The 15,859-nt window shown below is 37.9% G+C and overlaps 1 protein-coding gene across 6 annotated transcripts in view; it reads left to right on the plus strand.

Annotated features, from left to right (window-relative positions):
* ST7 (suppression of tumorigenicity 7) overlaps window positions 1-15,859 on the plus strand; it is a 260,658-nt gene that overhangs the window by 147,649 nt on the left and 97,150 nt on the right. For all 6 annotated transcript variants that reach the window (XM_068549353.1, XM_068549349.1, XM_068549351.1 and 3 more), the window contains exon 3: window positions 3,148-3,307. In XM_068549353.1, coding sequence (XP_068405454.1) covers window positions 3,148-3,307 — 160 coding nt within the window. The remainder of the gene's footprint in view (window positions 1-3,147; window positions 3,308-15,859) is intronic.

The raw sequence follows: 15,859 nt of genomic DNA on the forward strand, positions 1-15,859 counted from the left end.
TTTTATGGTTATTTGTCAGATTAAAAACTGTTTTGTTCCACTGTGGCAACTCCATTAAGCTACTAACATGTCTAAGGGCTAGTTTTAAAATCTAAATTTGTTTATGAGAGCTTTGCTGTTTACACTGTAGGTTATGCACCAGGGAAAATAATTCAAAGTGACACCAAATATGTGCGTGTTAAATAACACCATCTGCCCATTTGGATCTGTGCAGCTCTTTAAAAATACTGTCAGGTTCTGGCCCAAATCCTGTCATGTTTCAGGATATGGGACAGATTATTATGCTAAGACCCCAGATTAGAAGATTTGGTTTGAAGTTTAAGAAGGCTTCAAGTCCTTTCCTACTTATTTTTAGTAGTTGTTCGTTTAATTCATATTAGAGTATCAGCCCCAGGGCATTGTGGACACTAGTATAAAGGACTGTGTTAGGAAAGAAGCCATTTACTGCTCTGATAGGACAGGCTTGAGAAGACCCTCCTTTGCCTCCCAAGCAGCTGCATGAATAACCCAGTCTTTACTGAGGTCTGTTATTTTTGCATTAGAAATACTGGGTGGAAGGTCTGTCTCCTGTTATAATGCAAATACTCCATTAATATGAATCATTTATACCTTAGGATGTATTATCCAGTCCCATTTGATAGACTACTTCTGGATTAGTTTTGATAGCTAAGAAAGCAAAAAGAGACAGTGGAGTTGGAGGGCATCTGAAAGTGAAGATTTTAAAAGGGAAGCGATAGGCTACATCTGTCTGTGTAAATGAGCAAGAGAGTTATAAAAAGATGTCTTGTTTTAGGGCCCTAGTAAGATTAGTGGCTCAAGAGCTGGGGCTTCAGGCTAAATAGCTACTTTATTAGCTATGTGACTCTGGTCAGGTCACCACACCTTGACATGTAGCCCTCATTCCTCATCTCTAAATGAAACTGTTCATGGTCCTTTAGGGTCCCTTTTAGTGCGGACGTTCTCCGATTCTGCTAGAGAAACTGAGAAATCTGAAAGAGTCCCAAAGTGTTTTTTTTTTTGGGGGGGGTGGTGAATGGGAGCAGCTTGTGAGCGGCATTGTGGGTCTGTGGCATGCGCTGGTAGTAGCAGGGGCTACATCTGTGTTCTGTGGCCCTGGAGCACAGGCCATGCCTGGAATGGAGCATTTAGTGCTGTGTAAATGAATGAATGAACGCCTGGCAGATGCCTTAACAGCATAAAATAGAAAGCAGAGTAAAGACTTGGGGCAAAGAAAACTCTACCCCACAAGTGGTTGAGAGCCATTGCCAGTTCTGTGACCGTTGTTCTGGGTCCTTTGGAGCCTTCCATCTCTTCTAATAAAGGCAAAGCCATGAATCTTTTTTGGGTGGTCAGGACCAAATGGTGAGCAGTCTCCTTTTTCACAATGATTACCACGGCTCTCAGCCAACCATTTAGTAACAAGATGCTGTACTAGCCTGAATTGTAGACCGGCAAGAAGAGGGGTGCACCACAGCAGTATGTGAGGTGTGCTGACTATGTACAGCTTCGATGTAATAAATGATAGCTTTGCTATTGCTTTTGGGAACCAACTATGCAGAAGGCACTGAACTAGGTCTTTTACTTGGGGTTTGAATCTAGATGTTTTACATGAGTGTGAAATTGAGGACCCTTAAGGGTAAATAACAAATATGATTTCCGCTTTACAGTTGAAAAAACTGATGTTAAAATAGATTAAATAACTCACTTGAGGTTACAAATTCCCTTCTAGATCCATGGTTAGTAAATTTGCCATTCTTGAACTTTCTACTTTCTTCAAGCAAGATCTTTTATTCCTAGCATTCCAGATGTTACAGACTGGTCCTATCCCTTCTTAGCTTTCATATTGTATTCTCCCTGTCTTCTCAGTCAAATTATTTAAATGTTTTAACATGTGAAAATTCATATAGTCAAAAGGAATAACCCCTTGGAATTAAATCAAGTTTTCCTGTTATAGGATTGCAAACATTTGGTTTGATTAAGAGTTCCTTCTGGTCATTTGTAGATGTTCTTTCTGTCCTGTTGAAGAAATTTTTGGTAGAGCAAGATACCAATTTTTAAATGATAGCCCAAAGTCCATTCCACAGAAGATAACAAAATCTTGTTTTTATGAAATAAGTAAGGATAAAGGTAATTAAGTCTATGTTATTTCCACATTCTATATTATATTACAAAAATATAGTATAGTTATCCTAGGAGACTCTGGGATATAGTTGATTCTTAAATTTCTTCTGTTTAGTGATTTGTGACTGCTTAAGGAACGAATCGCAAATCAGGGAAGCCAAGGAAAGGATGTGGGGAGAGCAGCTTCAAACAGTGGTGGGAAAGTGTTCAGAGGGGGTTTGGGGGTAGGGGCAGGTTAAAAGATTGGGGGAGGTGGCTTGCTTTCCCCATGCTCAGGAGCCCTGATTTCAGTCTAGTCATGTGAGCATTGATGCTTCTTTCCTTTTATTAATGAAAATTATTTCTTTTCTCCCTTGCAAACAGCACATAACAACAACTGGTAAGCTTGTGAGCTAGGAAACATTAATGGTATACAACAGATGCTAGCATTTACAAAGCACACTCAGCAGGTGGGACGTTACTGAATCTCTCAGCAGTTGGGTGCCATCGATACATGAAATAGGATGACTCTTATTCTTTCTGTAAAGCCGGATTTCTCTAGGGAGGTGCTTTTTTTAAAATGGAATTTTGCTATCTTAAAAATGTATGCAGTTATGACTTTATCAGAATATAAAATGCCAAGAATTGGAATATTTCATAAGCCATACTCCTAAAACTGGCTTGTTGGTATTCATTTCTATAATTGATTTTTAGCTATGGTGATTTTATTATCAGAATATTAACGTAAATTTGGAGGAAAATAATGAGCAGCTCTTAACAATGTTCTTTCACCAGGATTGTAGCTATAAATTTTCCTTAAAAACCAGTATTAAGTGGACAAGACAGCATTGAGAAGTTAAAATGTAATTGGTATTTACTTTTATCAAACTTCTTAATTTTTAGAATTAAACAATTTTTTTGGAATAAAAATGTTTAAACCAGTGTTTAAGGTGGGTATAATTAGTAAATGCAACACAATTATGGGCATGTACAAAATCATAGCTGGTAACAAGGACCCTAATCATGCTTATTATCTTTCTGTTCTAGATATTTGAATGGTGGTATTTTCGCAAGTATGGCACATCATTCATTGAACAAGTCTCAGTAAGCCACTTGCGCCCCCTTCTGGGAGGGGTTGACAACAACTCCTCCAACAATTCTAACTCCAGTAATGGGGACTCAGATTCCAACAGGCAAAGCGTCTCAGGTATGGAAAGTCCTTCAGTCTGCAACATTATTCACTTACTCTTACTAAATTATTATGACTATAAGACAATAAGAATGTTGTTATTTAAAGATTAGACTTCAAAGAAAAGTACCATTTATTTTCCTAAGAATTTGACAACTTCTACAAGAGAAGTAGAGTATAAGCATCCCAGGGAAAGGAAATGTTTATCTTGTTTAATTTTACTTTTTCTTCCATTTGATTTAGCTAATGATCATTTAGGTCAGTGGTTCCCACCTGAGTCTCCACCTCCTTGTCCTTAGTGTCTCAAACCTCATTAAATGTATCCATTCTCTTCCATGCTAATTGTAGAACCTGATGTCTAACTAGATCTGATCACATCACTCCTCTGCTTAAAAGTCTTCGTTGGTTCCCATTCCACTAAAGATAAAGCCCAGATTCCAGATTACTTAGCACAGCATAAGCTGCTTCTATCTTGCCAACCTTGGTTTCTGTCACAATCTCGTTCCCCTCCTTTGCATTTCTTGAACGTGCCATGTTTTCTCATGACCCCCTGCCCAGAAGTCTGTCTTCCCTCCTCCGTGCTTGCTCATCTTTCACAACCCAACTCAAATGTGACCTCCTGGGAAACTGTACAATATTTCTGATAGACTGTACACTATTTCTCCACCTTTGTTGACTCATATATTTTTACCTTTAGCAACATTTATTAAATTGTACTGAAATTTTTAAGCTTACTGCTTTACTGTAATATCTCTAGCATTTTGCGTAGTGTCTACTATATCACTGAGACTCAGTGAATGAATGAATGAGGACATACATGGCCTGTAATTTCTCTACTCATGAAAGAAGAGGCATGAGTATAATTTCCTAGCTTGGTCTCTTCATCATCTCAGTAAACATTTCTTAACTCTCTAATATGAACCTGGCCTTATACAGGTTCTTATGAATATTATGATTTTAGAAAATGTCAAAGTCCTTGTCCCCATCTAACTCTTGTGTCTACTGAAGGGAGACAGAGTGTTAAGTGCTCTGATTATATGAGGGAAACATGCAATACTTTGGAGTACAATGGAGGGCTTCCTGATCCAAACTGGGGGAAGAAGTTTGCTTCTTGAAGGAGAGGGTACCACTTCTGAGACTTGAAAGATGAAGAGGGAGAGATTAAAGAACTAAGTTAGATCTTTTTACTTTCCTCCCTAGAATAACTCAGTTCGTATTTCATAACTGTCTAGCCAGGTGATAGGCATCAAGGAGCGTTGTATATATATTTTATTCCTGATGTTGATTCAGTGCTCTTTTAATATAATAGAACCTTTGCCAGCCAGCCATGTGTGGTAATGGGCACCTCTGAGTACACATTTATTTCATTCTAAAGGGTACATGTGTGAGAGGTGGCACCACTCAGGTAACAAAATTGTCTGGGACTTTATAAACTCATCCACTTTGTGAAAGAAACAGAAAGAGATCTGAGCAAAGTGAAATATTACTTCAACCAGGTACTCTAACACACGTGACATATTATTCTAATGAGGAATCTTGATCATTCGGTCATTGTCACTGTGGATAATTGCCTCACTTTGCATCTGTTGGAAGACCCTACAGATTAAATGTGCTCTTGTCTGATCTGACTTACTATAGTCTTTGTATGTCACAGAACATTGTAGAAAATTAACAGATTGAAAACAGAAAGCAACCTCATTTAAGGACATTTTTTATTGTGAGTACATTTTTATTTTCATTAAAACTCTCTCTCTGCCCAATTTAACATCATTCCTTAATGCGACGAAGAGTTCATAGTCTCCTTATTGTTGCTGTTACTTTGCTGACTCTCTTTGTGGATGCCTTGAATAAGCCTTATGCATTATATAAATCTTAGTGCCTGTACAGCAGTTTTTAAAGGGAGAATCTCAGTCCTTTATAAAAATACATTCGACGATGACGATCATGGAACTTCCCAATTTTATTTGTACTGAGTTTTTACCCTGCTAAGACTAAGCTTTTGAATATTATTATTAATTCAATTTCACTAGTATTTGCTGAATGTCTACTACTATGCATGCAATATTTCTATTCATTTCCTGTAACAGATACAGCATTTATGACCTGATCTCATAACAGTGTTCAACTAATTAGATTTAGGAAAATGGAAATTATCTTGTCCAAGTATATTTAGGGCTCAATCTGCCTACTTCTCCTTGACATCTGGGTTTCTAATATTTGGCTAACTCAGCTCAACAAACATGTATGTTGGTATGGAAGTGCCAGGTACCATGGGACTAATACTATTTCCCACTTCTCTTTTCTTGTGGTGATTTTTATTTTTGAATAAGAAAAATACTATAAAAGTACATTGTCTCTGTTTATCTCTACCCTTAATCACTTTCTATTTCATAGTCTAGTTTCAGCTAAGTATAAAGGAAAAAGAAGGTCCAAAGCTGAGGGTAATCAATACATTTTCTTAACATAGAGGAATTTGTTTTAAAATTTATATTGCCTTAATAATGATAAAATGACTATTACCTTAATCAAAGAAGCATCATAAGACAGCTCTTTGCTGAATCTTACGTGAAATAAAACATGGCTAACCAAGTCCCATGGACATTTGCAAAGGCAGTTAAATGGCATTGCTTATTTGAAAAAAATCATTGAAAAAGTTAAAAACAAACAAAGTACTAGTTATAAACATTGGACTATATGAAAACTCTTAGTGTAGCTCTTTCTTTAAAGAATCATTTGTTTTGATTAAAAGCTGAAAGACCTGGCCTACCTAAGAATAATTTGGGGTGGAGAAATGGGAAGGGAGAAAGTTGTAATTGTTACAGGAGACTATTCATATATTGTTTAACATTTTGGATTTGTGCAAATTGGCCTGAATGCAAATTGGCCTCTCAAAACTTGCATTGATCTTTATCTGTGGGCCAGAGGAGAAATGTAGTTAATTATGCAACTTCCTTTTTTTTTTTTTTTAATATTTATTTATTTACTGGCTGTGTCAGGTCTTAGTTGCGGCATGTGGGATTTTTTGTTGGCGGTGCACGGGCTCCTCTCTAGTTGTGTCGCGCGGGCTCCAGAGCTCTTGGCCTCTGTAGCTGCGGCATGCGGGCTCTCTAGTTGTGGCGCGCAGGCTTAGTTGTCCCGCAGCATATGGGATCTTAGTTCCCCGACCAGGGATGGAACCAGCATCCCCTGCGTTGCAAGGCGGATTCTCAACCACTGGAACACCAGGGAAGTCCCACAGCTTCTTAATCTAGCCAAATTTCAGATTGTCTGGTTTAGGTTAACATTTATGAACATTTCACTTATCTTGATTTATTTGGGAGCTAAACTGCTATTTTTCTCACAAATATACAGTTTCTGATAAACCCTGCTGATATATTTTCCATGTCACCATGTTTCTTGCTGCCATTTCTTAATTCAACTTAACTTATGAACTGATGACAGGGATTTAAAATGTGTCCAACTTCTCCCTGTCTTAAGGGAAGGGATTCTCAGGGTCCAGTAACATTCTGAATTTGGGTTCATGGGAACATCTGTTTGATAATTTGCCCTGTTCTCAAATAAGATGTCATAAAGACAAAGGTTTGCAGTGTTCACCTTCTTCAAGATATTTAGAAAAGTGCAGGGTGCTCCATCACATTAGAAGTATCCTTGTCAAAGTCAAGTTTAAATTCTCTGAGACACTTTAATAGCCTCTTGCATAGAACTGGATCTTTAGACAAACTCTGGTTATAGTCACTTGGCTTCCTGTTGCAAATCATCTCATTTTAATCTCTATGTAAGATAAATATATATCATATACATTTTTTAACATCTTTATAGGAATATAATTGCTTTACAATGTTGTGTTAGTTGCTGCTGTATAACAAAGTGAATCAGCTATATGTATACATATATCACCATATCTCCTCCCTCTTGTGTCTCTCTCCCACCGTCCCTATCCCACCCCTCTAGGTGGTCACAGAGCACCAAGCTGATCCCCCTGTGCTATGTGGCTGCTTTCCACTAGCTATCTATTTTACATTTGGTAGTGTATACATGTCCATGCTACTCTCTCACTTCGTCCCAGCTTACCCTTCCCACTCCCCGTGTCCTCAAGTCCATTCTCTATGTCTGCGTCTTTATTCCTGTCCTGCCACTAGGTTCTTCAGAACCTTTTTTTTTTTTTTTTTCGATACCATATATATGTGTTAGCATACAGTATTTGTTTTTCTCTTTCTGACTAACTTCACTCTGTATGACAGACTCTAGGTCCATCCACCTCACTACAAATAACTCAATTTCATTTCTCTTTATGGCTGAATAATATTCCATTGTATATGTGTGCCACATCTTCTTTATCCATTCATCTGTCGATGGACACTTAGGTTGCTTCCATGTCCCGGCTATTGTAAATAGAGCTTCAATGAACATTGTGGTACATGACTCTTTTTGAATTATGGTTTTCTCAGGGTATCTGCTCAGTAGTGAGATTGCTGGGTCATATGGTAGTTCTATTTTTAGTTTTTTAAGCGAACCTCCATACTGTTCTCCATAGTGGCTGTATCAATTTACATTCCCACCAACAGTGCAAGAGTGTTCCCTTTTCTCCACACCCTCTCCAGCATTTATTGTGAGTAGATTTTTTGATGATGGCCATTCTGACTGGTGTGAGGTGATACCTCATTGTAGTTTTGATTTGCATTTCTCTAATGATTAATGATGTTGAGCATTCTTTCATGTGTTTGTTGGCAATCTGTATATCTTCTTTGGAGAAATGTCTATTTAGGTCTTCTGCCCATTTTTGGATTGGGTTGTATGTTTTTTTAATATTGAGCTGCAGGAGCTGTTTATATATTTTGGAGATTAATCCTTTGTCCGTTGATTCATTTGCAAATATTTTCTCCCATTCTGAGGGTTGTCTTTTTGTCTTGTTTATGGCTTCCTTTACTGTGCAAAAGCTTTTAAGTTTCATTAGGTCCCATTTGTTTATTTTTGTTTTTATTTCTATTTCTCTAGGAGGTGGGTCCAAAAGGATCTTGCTGTGATTTACATCATAAAGTGTTCTGCCTATGTTTTCCTCTAAGAGTTTTTATAGTGTCTGGCCTTACATTTAGGTCTTTAATCCATTTTGAGTTTATTTTTGTGTATGGTGTTAGGGAGTGTTCTAATTTCATTCTCTTACATGTAGCTGTCCAGTTTTCCCAGCGCCACTTAATTGAAGGGCCGTCTTTTCTCCATTGTATATGCTTGCCTCCTTTATCAAAAATAAGGTGACCGGACTTCCCTGGTGGTGCAGTGGTTGAGAATCTGCCTGCCAATGCAGGGGACACGGGTTCAAGCCCTGGTCTGGGAAGATCCAACATGCTGCGGAGCAACTGGGCCCGTGAGCCACAACTACTGAGCCTGCGTGTCTGGAGCCTGTGCTCCGCAACAAGAGAGGCCACGATAGTGAGAGACCTGCGCACCGCGATGAAGAGTGGCCCCCGCTTGCTGCAACTAGAGGAAGCCCTCGCACAGAAACGAAGACCCAACACAACCAAAAATAAATAAATTAATTAATTAAAAAAGAAAATTTACCACTGTTTATTGAAAAGATCAGGCTGAAACCATCTTTAAAAAAAAAAAAATAAGGTGACCATATGTGTGTGGGTTTATCTCTGGGCTTTCCATCCTATTCCATTGATCTATGTTTCTGTTTCTGTGCCAGTACCATACTCTCTTGACTAAGGTAGCTTTCCAGTATAGTCTGAAGTCAGGGAGCCTGATTCCTCCCGCTCCATTTTTCTTTCTCACGATTGCTTTGGCTATTCAGGGTCTTTTGTGTTTCCATACAAATTGTGAAATTTTTTGTTCTAATTCTGTGAAAAATGCCATTGGTAGTTTGATAGGGATTGCGCTGAATCTGTAGATTGCTTTGGGTAGTAGAGTCATTTTCACAGTGTTGATTCTTCCAATCCAAGATCATGGTATATCTCTCCATCTGTTTGTATCATCTTTAATTTTTTCCATCAGTGTCTTATAGTTTTCTGCATACAGGTCTTTTGTCTCCTTAGGTAGGTTTATTCCTAGGTATTTTACTCTTTTTGTTGCAATGGTAAATGGGAGTGTTTCCTTAATTTCTCTTTCAGATTTTTCATCATTAGTGTATAGGAATGCAAGAGATTTCAGAAGTGCATTAATTTTGTATCCTGCAACTTTACCAGATTTATTGATTAGCTCTAGTAGTTTTCTGGTAGCATCTTTAGGATTCTCTATGTATAGTATCATGTCATCTGCAAACAGTGACAGTTTTACTTCTTCTTTTCTGATTTAGATTCCTTTTATTTCTTCTTCTTTTCTGATTGCTGTGGCTAAAACTTCCAAAACTATGTTGAATAATAGTGGTGAGAGTGGGCAACCTTGTCTTGTTCCTGATCTTAGTGGAAATGGTTTCAGTTTTTCTCCATTGAGAATGATGTTGGCTGTGGGTTTGTCATATATGGCCTTTATTATGTTTAGGTATGTTCCCTCTATACCCACTTTCTGGAGAGTTTTTATCATAAATGGGTGTTGAATTTTGTCAAAAGCTTTTTCTGCATCTGTTGAGATGATCGTATGGTTTTTCTCCTTCTATTTGTTGATATGGTGTATTACATTGATTGATTTGCATATATTGAAGAATTCCTGCATTCCTGACATAAACCCCACTTGATCATGGTGTATGATCCTTTTAATGTGCTGTTGGATTCTGTTTGCTAGTATTTTGTTGAGGATTTTTGCATCTATGTTCATCAGTGATATTGGCCTGTAGTTTTCTTTTTTTGTGACATCTTTGTCTGGTTTTGGTATCAGGGTGATGGTGGCCTCGTAGAATGAGTTTGGGAGTGTTCCTCCCTCTGCTATATTTTGGAAGAGTTTCAGAAGGATAGGTGTTAGCTCGTCTCTAAATGTTTGATAGAATTCACCTGTGAAGCCATCTGGTCCTGGGCTTTTGTTTGTTGGAAGGTTTTTAATCACAGTTTCAATTGCAGTGCTTGTGATTGGTCTGTTCATATTTTCTATTTCTTCCTGGTTCAGTCTCGGAAGGTTGTGCTTTTCTAAGAATTTGTCCATTTCTTCCAGGTTGTCCCTTTTATTGGCATAGAGTTGCTTGTAGTAATCTCTCATGATCCTTTGTATTTCTGCAGTGTCAGTTGTTACTTCTCCTTTTTCATTTCTAATTCTATCGATTTGAGTTTTCTCCCTTTTTTTCTTGATGAGTCTGGAAAATGGTTTATCAATTTTGTTTATCTTCTCAAAGAACCAGCTTTTAGTTTTATTGATCTTTGCTATTGTTTCCTTCATTTCTTTTTCATTTATTTCTGATCTGATCTTTATGATTTCTTTCCTTCTGCTAACTTTGGGGGTTTTTTGTTCTTCTTTCTCTAATTGCTTTAAGTGTAAGGTTAGGTTGTTTATATGAGATGTTTCTTGTTTCTTGAGATAGGATTGTATTGATAGAAACTTCCCTCTTAGAACTGCTTTTGCTGCATCCCATAGGTTTTGGGTTGTCGTGTTTTCATTGTCATCTGTCTCTAGGTGTTTTTTGATTTCCTCTTTGATTTCTTCAGTGATCTCTTGGTTACTTAGTAGTGTATTGTTTAGCCTCCATGTGTTTGGATTTTTTACAGATTTTTTTCCCTGTAATTGATATCTAGTCTCATAGCGTTGTGGTCAGAAAAGATACTTGATACGATTTCAGTTTTCTTAAATTTAGCAAGGCTTGATTTGTGAACCAAGATATGGTCTATACTGGAGAATGTTCCATGAGCACTTGAGAAGAATGTGTATTCTGTTGTTTTTGGATGGAATGTCCTAGAAATATCAATTAAGTCTATCTTGTTTAATGTATCATTTAAAGCTTGTGTTTCCTTATTGTTTTCATTTTGGATGATCTGTCCATTGGTGAAAGTGGGGTGTTAAAGTCCCCTACTATGATTGTGTTACTGTCGATTTCCCCTTTTATGGCTGTTAGCATTTGTCTTATGTATTGAGGTGCTCTTGTTGGCTGCATAAACATTTACAATTGCTATATCTTCTTCTTGGATTGATCCCTTGATCATTATGTAGTGTCCTTCTTTGTCTCTTGTAATAGTCTTTATTTTAAAGTCTATTTTGTCTGATATGAGAATTGCTACTCCAGCTTTCGTTTGATTTCCATTTGCATGGAATATCTTTTTCCATCCTCTCACTTTCAGTCTGTATGTGTCCCTAGGTCTGAAGTGGGTCTCCTGTAGACAGCATATATAAGTGTCTTGTTTTTGTATCCGTTCAGCCAGTCTCTGTCTTTTGGTTGGAGCATTTAATCCATTTACATTAAGGTAGTTATTGTTATGTATGTTCCTATTACCATTTTCTTAATTGTTTTGGGTTTGTTATTGTAGGTCTTTTCCTTCTCTGTGTTTCCTGCCTAGAGAAGTTCCTTTAGCATTTGTTGTAAAGCTGGTTTGGTGGTGCTGAATTTTCTTAGCTTTTGCTTGTTTGTAAAGGTTTTAATTTCTCCATCGAATCTGAATGAGATCCTTGCTGGGTAGAGTAATCTTGGTTGTAGGTTTTTCCCTTTCAACACTTTAAATATGTCCTGCCACTCCCTTCTGGCTTGCAGAGTTTCTGCTGAAAGATCAGCTGTCAACCGTATGGCTATTCCCTGTATTTTATTTGTTGCTTTTCCCTTGCTGCTTTTAATATATTTTCTTTGTATTTAATTTTTGATAGTTTGATTAATATGTGTCTTGGCATGTTTCTCCTTGGATTTATCCTGTTTGGGATGCTGCACTTCCTGGACTTGATTGACTGTTTACTTTCCCATGTTAGGGAATTTTTCAACTATAATCTCTTCAAATATTTTCTCAGTCCCTTTCTTTTTCTCTTCTTCTTCTGGGACCCCTATTATTCGAATGTCGGTGCATTTAGTATTGTCCCAGAGGTCTCTGAGACTGTCCTCAATTCTTTTCATTCTTTTTCCTTTAATCTGCTCTACGGTAGTTATTTCCACTATTTTATCTTCCAGGTCACTTATCCATTCTTCTGCCTCAGTTATTCTGCTACTGATTACTTCCAGAGAATTTTTAATTTCATTTAGTGTGTTGTTCATGATTGTTTGTTTGCTCTTTAGTTCTTCTAGGTCCTTGTTAAACGTTTCTTGAATTTTCTCCATTCTATTTCCAAGATTTTGGATCATCTTTATTATCATTACTCTGAATTCTTTTTCAGGTAGACTGTGTATTTCCTCTTTCATTTGTTTGGTCTGGTGGGTTTTTTTATCTTGCTCCTTCATCTGCTGTGTATTTCTCTGTCTTCTCATTTTTCCTAACTTACTGTGTTTGGGGTCTCCTTTTTGCAGGCTGCAGGTTTGTAGTTCCCGTTGTTTTTGGTGTCTGCCCCCAGTGGGTAAAGTTGGTTCAGTGGATTGTGTAGGCTTCCTGGTGGAGAGGACTGGTGCCTGTATTCTGGTGGATGAGGCTGGATCTTGTCTTTCTGGTGGGCAGGACCACGTCTGGTGGTGTGTTTTGGGGTGTTTCTGTACTTATGGTTTTAGGCAGCTCTCAGCTAATGGGTGGGGTTTTGTTCCTGTCTTGCTAGTTGTTTGGCATAGTGTGTCTAGCACTGTAGCTTGCTGGTCATTGAGTGGAGCTGGGTCTTAGCGTTGAGATGGAGATCTCTGGGAGAGCGTTTGCCATTTGATATTACATGGGGCTGGGAGGTCTCTGGTGGACCAATGTCCTGAACTCGTCTCTCCCACCTCAGAGGCTCAGGCCTGACACCAGCCAGAGCGCCAAGACCCTGTCAGCCACACAGCAGCTGTGTGACTGCAGGTGAAGGATTCCACCGCTGTGCCTCAGTCTTCTTCTCTCAGCACTCTTTACTGGCTTTTCCTGAAGTCCTCTTCTTTCTTTGATCGTCTTTCTTATCTTCATTTCCACCGTAGATGACAAAAATCTCTCTATCTTTGATGTCGATCGATGGATGTGGTGACGTCTGGCTCGCCGGGGCCGGGCCCAAGCCATGCCAGACAACGGATGGACATTCATGGCAAACTGGGCCACCCTTCTCGTTCTGCCCGGGGCCTCTCGCCTCTCCTCCCCGCCTGTCGGTGGTGTTGGAAGGCAGGGGTGCTGCGTCCGGTCCGAACCCCGGTCTCCCAACCCCAGTATCAGAGCCTCGGTGGGCCGGCGTCCTCTGACACTCTTGCTTCGCCTCCTCAGCGTGTCTCCTGAGCTCATATACATTATTATGTAAAACTTTTAATAAGAATTTCTCCTGGGATTCTAAATTACGGTTCATTACATTACTAGAGGCAGTTCAAGCACTAATTAAATACAGGTAATAAATTAAAGAAAAGCAGTGGAGATTGAAGAAACTCAGGTAGGTTGTAAAGATATATCCTAAGACCAGGCCTTTCAGAGCTTGCATTTCAAATATATCTGTCAGCAAATTGCAAGTTGCTTTATGTCCAGGACCTTTAGAGTTGCTCTCTAATAGTCTCAGTCAGGGGAAACTCAGTTTATACTTGCCATAATCTATTTATGTGTTGAAAATGATTCTCTTAGCCAATGCTTATTACGTCTTTTAAAATCTTTTGCCACTAAAATTTGTGTTCTAGGATAGATTAGCTCTCCAGTTGAATGGTGAAAATGCCTCAAAAACACTTTTGGCCCCTGGTGAACATTTATTTAATAAAGTTATTTCACAGTTTTCACGTTATTTGGTAGAGTTGATTGACTTAGGTCAGAAATGACCAATGAGAAATGTATGAGAGACACAGAGATTTAGCCATTTTAGCAATATTCTTGAAGAGATTTGTACACTATCTTGAATAAAGCAGATCAATAAAAATGGTCTTAAAACTCATAATTATTTATACCTTTTCTCATTCCAGAAAGGAATTTGAGAGAGTAATATATTTGTTGAATTGAAAGCTACCTACATATTACTTTGTGCCTTTACTTCTAGTAATCTTTTCAAAATAATTACTTCAAAAAGTTATGAAAACAGTTAAAGCTTAGTTATTTAAGAAAATGGGGGACTTCCCTGGCTGTCCAGCAGTTAAGACTTAGCCTTCTAATACAGGGGGTGCAGGTTCGATCCCTGGTCGGGGAGCTAAGAACCCACATGCCTCGTGGCCAAAAAACCAAAATATAAAACAGAAGTAATACTGTAACAAATTCAATAAAGACTTTAAAAAAGAAAATGGATATTTTTTTACTCTTAATGATTGCTTAAGATCGACCTGTATGATGTAGAGAATTGGGTATTCATTTCTGAGATAGCAAAGCTAATAAATATATGCAGAATCACATGTCAGAAATTGACTGGCTTGGGGTTAATCTTGATTGTCATAATATATCCGAGAAAACATTAGTTAGGGCCCTTCTCTGTTGTACTTTGGAACTAAAATGTTTAAAAGTATTATTTCAAAGTGCCTAACATTTCCCCAGAGGAGTTTTCAAAACTATTCCTCTAGTAGAAGATTTAATTGATGAGGTCACAGGATTTTTAAAATATGATGTTGCAGGGTAACAGGTCTGTTGTATATTGTGGGTAATTGTTAGGCAATCTGGATACCAGACTTTAATCTCATTTACTTTTACCTTGGGGAAATTATGTAGCTTTTCTATGCTTTTACTCTTTACTTCTATAGAAAGGGCCTACTCTGTGACCCTCACTAACTTATGTTAGGAATTTAGATGACTAGAGCTTTAAGCCTTTTTATAGAAAGGCTCAATGAAAATCAAGCTCATAGCTATGACACAAGTTGCTGTTGCTGCTATTTGTAATAGTATTATTGTCATTATTACATTTCAGATCCTGGAGGTGGTAACTTTTTGGTATAATACATCTTCCTAGGCTATAAATTAGTTATTTATATATTTGAAGGTCCTAGGAGTGGAGATTCTCTCTATGTATATATTTTTAATTTTAGGGGAAAAGGTTTTCAGAGTTAAATAAGTTGGATGTAGAAAAATATTTTCTTCCATGTGATTAAAAGCCCTGTGACTTTAGAGCCTTTTGGTTTTTCTGAGAATTAAGTTCTCTTTTTCCTTGAGGACTGTGACAAGGGGAAAGTCTTTTGTTCTCTCAGTACATTTATTCCTTCTAAGGAGCTTCTTCATCTGGATGCCATACAGTGGTTCAGTGCCCTTTTCCTTTTTCTACCAATGTGTTGGCTTGGCCAAAAAGTTCGTTCGGGTTTTTCGTACGATGTTATGGAAAAACCTGAATGAACTTTTTGGCCAACCCAGTATAAGCTCCCCTAGGTCATAAACTGTATCTTTTTTTTTGTAACCCAGGACCTCGTACAAGGACTAATGCATAATAGCCATTCTATACATGTTTAAACCACTCAGTCCTATGAGGTGGGCATTCTGGAGGAATTAACTGAGTATGAAAAGGCAAGAAATAAGTATCACTGAGATGGAAAGTTTTGGTAGGGAATGGTGAGAGGGAAGACTGAAAAAAAGATTGGAGCATAATTTTATAAGTCCTTGATGGTGGTAAGTATTATTTTTTATGTTCTTTATCTCCCACACAGAAATTTATTGTCATCCTATGGGTGAATGGAATCTGTTCTCC

Source organism: Eschrichtius robustus, chromosome 8, assembly GCF_028021215.1.
Source record: "Eschrichtius robustus isolate mEscRob2 chromosome 8, mEscRob2.pri, whole genome shotgun sequence".
NCBI lineage: Eukaryota > Metazoa > Chordata > Mammalia > Artiodactyla > Eschrichtiidae > Eschrichtius > Eschrichtius robustus.